The sequence below is a fragment of the Chiloscyllium plagiosum genome, chromosome 21 (assembly GCF_004010195.1).
Source record: "Chiloscyllium plagiosum isolate BGI_BamShark_2017 chromosome 21, ASM401019v2, whole genome shotgun sequence".
NCBI lineage: Eukaryota > Metazoa > Chordata > Chondrichthyes > Orectolobiformes > Hemiscylliidae > Chiloscyllium > Chiloscyllium plagiosum.
Genome location: NC_057730.1, coordinates 54776603 through 54782602, shown reverse-complemented (window position 1 = coordinate 54782602; position 6000 = coordinate 54776603). Strand labels below are relative to the sequence as shown.

The following is a 6000-nucleotide window of genomic DNA, read 5'->3' as shown; positions in this document are numbered from 1 at the left end:
TACATCAGGTAGTGAAGAAGGCTAATAGCATGCTGGCCTTCATAACAAGAGGGATTGAGTATAGAAGCAAAGAGGTTCTTCTGCAGCTGTACAGGGCCCTGGTGACTGAAGCGACTGGGCTTGTATACTCTTGAGTTTAGAAGACTGAGAGGGGATCTGATTGAGACGTATAAGATTATTAAAGGATTGGACACTCTGGAGGCAGGAAACATGTTTCCGCTGATGGGTGAGTGCCGAACCAGAGGACACAGCGTGAAAATACGGGGTAGACCATTTAGGACAGAGATGAGGAGAAACTTCTTCACCCAGAGAGTGGTGGCTGTGTGGAATGCTCTGCCCCAGAGGGCAGTGGAGGCCCAGTCTCTGGATTCATTTAAGAAAGAGTTGGATAGAGCTCTCAAGGATAGTGGAATCAAGGGTTATGGAGATAAGGCAGGAACAGGATACTGATTAAGGATGATCAGCCATGATCATATTGAATGGTGGTGCAGGCTCGAAGGGCAGAATGGCCTACTCCTGCACCGATTGTCTATTGTCTTAACAGTCACCATTACTGAGATTGATTTTTATATTCTAGATTTATCAGTGGAGTTTAAATTCTATGAGTTGCCATGGTGGAGTTTGAATTAGCATCTTCAAAATATTAACCTGGATGTCTGGATTGCTACACAAACAAAACCAGAAATTGCTGGAAATGCTCAGCAGGTCTGGCAGCATCTGTGGAGAGAAAGCAGAGTTAACGGTTCAAGTCTGGTGATCCTCCCTTAAAACTGGGGATTACTAACTTGGTGATATTACAAATATCCCTTTGTGCACTGAATGCAGTATTTTACCTGGATCAATAACGCACTCTTATTCACATGGTTTTACAGCCAGTTAAATGTCCAAATACCTACATGAAGCGCAGTTCTGATTCCCTCCTCACCAACACCTCTCGAAGTCGCTGGATCCGTACCATTTCCATTTCAATTTCATCTGGGGTCATGGTCAAGTCGGCCATCGAGACGATGTCGAGGTGATCTGCGAGGTAGGAGACATTGGCAAAGTCAGAACAAACAAAACAAGCCATTCCCATCAATCCAACCAACCTTGAATACAACTGACATGTGCCAGCAGCTCTCTAATGTTGACTGACAACAAATCCAATCACATTCACCAGTCAGCATCTATTCAGCTGCAAACAGTACATCTCCTTCTTTAAATAAATGTCAAATGACTTGAGCAAAATAAATTACTATTGGATTGAGACAGTCTTTTTCTCGCCCTGTTACATTATAAATGAAGCTCTCAAATTACCTGTTAAATGAAGCCAGTTTTACTAGGTTGAGATGCTACAAATCACATGCAACTTAAATTCTACAACGCTGTTTTTATAGTGTAGGCATCAAATCCATCCCAAACTTCATACATGGAGTATGATTTCTGCCTGATTTTCACCAGGGTAATTGTTGCCTTTCTTTTTAAATTAAGGTCACATTACAATCTTTTACCATGAGCTCATCTGCTCCATTCAGGAGGGTCAGATGGGGTTTTTTTAAAAAGTCGAGAGTGTGGTGCTGGAAAAGCACAGCAGGTCAGGCAACATCTGAGGAGCAGGAGAATCGATGTTTCAGGCATAAGCCTTGCATCCTTCCTGACAAAGGACTCATGACTGAAATGTCAACTCTCCTGCTCCTTGGATGCTGCCTGACCTGCTGTGCTTTTCCAGCACCACACTCTCGACTCTGATCTCCAGCATCTGCAGTCCTCACTTTCTCCTGTTTTTTTTTAAATCAATCCCATGTTTTTGACAACTTTTTGGGAGATACTTCAATAGCATCCTGCTTCAATCCACAAAGGAGAACCAATGGGAATCTTGTGGTTTGTGTAACAGAGCTCAGAATCGGAACATAGCCATTTAAATTCAAGGTAAGAGCGTTGATGACCTGGCACATACAGTTCCAAGATCAGCACGTTCAATCAAGAGGCAAAATTAAATTGTACTCCCCGATGCTATCTGTGTTTGACTCAATTTCTGAGGGCAAGTGTTCATCAGTGTCATGTTACAAAAGGAAAAGAGACAGATTTCACTCAGTCCAGTCATTTCTTTTGTTTAGAATCAATAAAATGTGGAGCTGGAAAAAGCACAGCAGGACTCAGTCAGTCCTGATGAAGGATCCTGCTCAAAACATCAACTCTCCTGCTCCTCAGATGCTGTCTGACCTGCTGTGCTTTTCCAGTCCACATTTTATCCACTCTAACTTTCCAGCATTTGCACTCCCCACTATCTCCAAACTTCTTTCATTTATCCACATCCGTTCACTTCTCTTAACCTTTCCGGCATATGTGTATTCTAGTGCCACTCCAAAGTTTAATACAATATTTAAAAGAGTTTAGAGGGATATTGGCCAAACGCTGGCAAATGGTTTATTAGGTTAGATTAGGTTAGGATATCTGGTTAGCCTGGACAAGTTGGACCAAAGGGTCTGTTTCAGCGCTGTACATTCCTACGACTCTAAAAGCTGATCTCAGAGGATTATACCGCTGTTTGCTGAAATCTTCTTCCCCAAACCCCATGGCTCCAAGTGATCAACAAATGGGGTGGCACGGTGAATCAGTGGTTAGCACTGCTGCCTCTCAGCGCCAGAGACCCAGGTTCGATTCCAGCCTCGGGCAACTGTCTGGGTAGAGTTTACACATTCTCCCTGTGTCTGAGTGGATTTCCTCCGGGTGCTCTGGTTTTCTCCCAAAGTGCAAGTTACGCAGGTTAGGTGAATTGGCCGTGCTAAATTGTTCATAGTGTTCAGGAATGTGTAGGTTAGGTGCATAAGTCAGGGGTAAATGTAGAGTAATAGGGATGGGTCTGGGTGGGATACTCTTTGGAGGGTCAATGTGGACTCCTTGGGCCAATTGGCCTGTTTCCACATTGTAGGGATTCAATAGGATAACATGCCATTGTTTCAGCTCTTGCTCTGTCATTCAGAGTCTGAGAGCTCACTACAGTACAGTTTTATTCAGAAAACCAGCCAAAATTAGTAACAGCAAGTTCAGCAAATAGTACCCCCTTGCAGGAAATCCTGGGCTACTGTGGAAAGGAGTTAGACAGTAATGGAAAAAAAAACTCTTGCTGTAACATTTCTAAAGCTCCTCTAAAACTATAATCTAACCTACAGGAGTTCAGCATTTGCTCTCCTGTGCTTTGGTATTCAGCATCAACTGACCTGAACTGTTCCCAGCTGCCACATCAGGAAAAACAACCTCAGGATGACGATCTGTAATGTCATCGTGAGGAACGTACTGGGCTAGTGCTGCTTTGGTACAGCGATCCTTCCTGGATCAGATATTCAAGGGAGGCTTTAGATGACCACAATCAGTAATATTCCCTAGCAGGGTCTCTCATATTGCACCTTTGGTTTTGATTAATATAATGGGGCCAATAATGGGGCTGAAAGCTGATAAATCCCCAGGAGCTGAGAGTCTAGGGGCCAGGGTGTTGAAGGAGGTGACTACAGAGATGGTCAATGCACTACCTTCCAAAATTCTACAGACTGGAATATTGTAAATGTTACCCCATTATGTATGAAAGGGTACAGGGAACTAGAGAGCTGTCAGCCATACAACGTTCATCAGGAAACTTGGTCGAATTTATTATAAAAATGGGATAAATAGACACCTGGATGATAATAATCTGACTGGTCACTGTCAGCAGGGATTTGTGAATGAGAATCCATGTTTGACAAACTTAATGCATTTCTGAAGAGGTTCGTGACATAATCAATAAAAAATAGAGACAGTGACTTCTTAGATTTTCAGAAGGCTTTTGTTAAAGTCCCCACAGGATTCGTTTAGAAAAATTAAAGTACATTGGATAGGATGTAACATATTCACAAGGATTAAAGATTGGTTAACAGAGAGAAAACAGAGTAGGAATAAATGAGGCATTCTCACATTGGCAGGCTTTGAGTAGTGGGGTACTACAAGGACCTATACTCGGGCCCCCAGCTGGGTCCTAGGTTCACCCAGACCCGTTCTTGGGATGGTGGGACTGTCCTACAAAGGGAGATCATACAAATCGGGCCTGGTGTTCTTTTAAAGAATGAGAGGTGATCTGATTGAAAGTTACAAAACACTTAAAAGGATAGAGAGGATAGAGTCACGTAAGATGTTTCCCCCTAATTGGGGAGTCTAGAATCAGAGCGTACAATTTAAAAATAAGATGAATGTCCCTTAGGTCTGAGATGAAGAGAGATTATTATTTTCCTCAGCTGGTTGCAAATCTTTGGAATTTTCTACCACAAACAGCACTGGAAGCTCAGTCTTTAAGGTAGAGATTGATAGCTTTCTGATTACCCATGGTGTATAGGATAATGGAGATAGGGTGAATGAAAGGGATTAAGTCTTTAATCAGCCATGATGGGACTGAATGTTGGGGCAGGACAGTCTTGTTCCCACGTACTACGTTCCAAATTGTAAGAAACTTGACCATTTCCTGTCAAACCACCACCATTTTTGAGGCCTCCATCTCAGTTTTGTCCAAATGCTCACCTTTAATTACATGAGCGGGAACAGAAAATTGTTCTGATGCACAAGTAGGGAGTTATGCTTCAGTTATACAGGACACTGGTGTAATAGCAACTAAAGTATTGTGTACAGCACCAGGCACTGTACTTACAGAAGGATGTTAATGAGTTGGAAGCAGGGTCAGAGAAGGTTTACTCAACCAACATCTGGAATGAGGAAAGGCTGGACAGGCCAGGCCCACATCTTCTGGAGTTTGGAAAAGTAAGAGGTGACTGAATTTAAACATAGAATCCTGAGAGGACTTGACCAGGTGGGTGTGGAAAGGATGTTTCCTCTTGTGGGAGAAAGTTGAGCGAGGGGCTACTGTTTAAAAGTTTAAGACACAGATGAAGAATCATGTCATCTCTCTTGGAGTTGACAGTCTCTGGAATTCTCTTCCTCAAAAAAAAGGTAGAAACTTCAAATATTTTTAAGGCAGAGGCAGAAAGATTCTTGATGACCAAGGGGATGAGAGATTATCGGGGATTCACAGGAATGTAGAGTTGAGGATCAGCCATGATCTTATTGAATGGCAGATCAGGCTTGAAGGGCCAAATGGCCTAGTCTTGTTGCTGGTAAGGTCTGATCAACATCTCACCGTCAACCAGCAGAATCAAAAAAGATTAACCCTGTTTGTGGGATTGGACTACGTATAACGTGACCTAGTGTGTTTGGGTTTAAAACAATCAATAATCTTTCTAAAAAAAAGCATTTCATGGGAAATGAAGTCCTGTGAATGACCTGAAGTTCAGGCAAAATATTACAGATGCTAATTAGCTGTCTCTTTCCATTCAGTTCATCAGTCTTTGTAAGTGAAGCAGACAAGTACAATTCTTTTGATAAAAGACGTTCTGAGAATATGCACGGTTTATCAGCCTTCTCGAATGTAAGTGCTCACTAGGACCACTATGTGCAAAACAACGAGGACACTAATCAAAACTGAAAAACTCAAACAGCATAAAAGGTGTTACCAATTAAAGGATGAATGATTTATTTTATGCCTCCTTTTTTCAATGCTAATTGAATAACTGTTAGGAGCAAACTCTATATGAACATTTTGGGCAATATTATATGAAGATATTCTTTGGCTATAAAATGTTTTAACAAGTCGGCCTGAAATTGTTAATCTTGCTTTGGGAATATAAAATTGTTTCTACTTTTCAATTGCATTTTCAATTCACTGATTCTACAATATAAATATCTTGCTTTGTGTAAAGCTCATATCTGGGACAGAATGTCTGATAGAAATCAGGTAATACGCTCAGAAATAAAAAAGGAAATACAGATACAATCTTAGAAATGCAATTATTGCTGACAAGGCACACAATGCAAAGCAAGAAACAATATCCTTGGTAGCGTGTTCGGGTTTTCATGGAGTTTGTAATATCAAGGAAACGTGATTCGATAACTCTCTGCAATACAGGCTGAATTTCATTAACGTGACATGATCAAATGGTGTAT

At 41.6% G+C, this 6000-nt stretch overlaps 1 protein-coding gene across 1 annotated transcript in view; it reads right to left on the bottom strand.

The window, feature by feature from the left end:
* The window catches only part of LOC122560898 (bMERB domain-containing protein 1-like), a 70676-nt gene that overhangs the window by 48690 nt on the left and 15986 nt on the right, over window positions 1–6000 (bottom strand). Inside the window, exon 2 of the mRNA XM_043712129.1 lies at window positions 897–1020. Within this exon, the coding sequence (XP_043568064.1) occupies window positions 897–1020 (124 nt within the window). The remainder of the gene's footprint in view (window positions 1–896; window positions 1021–6000) is intronic.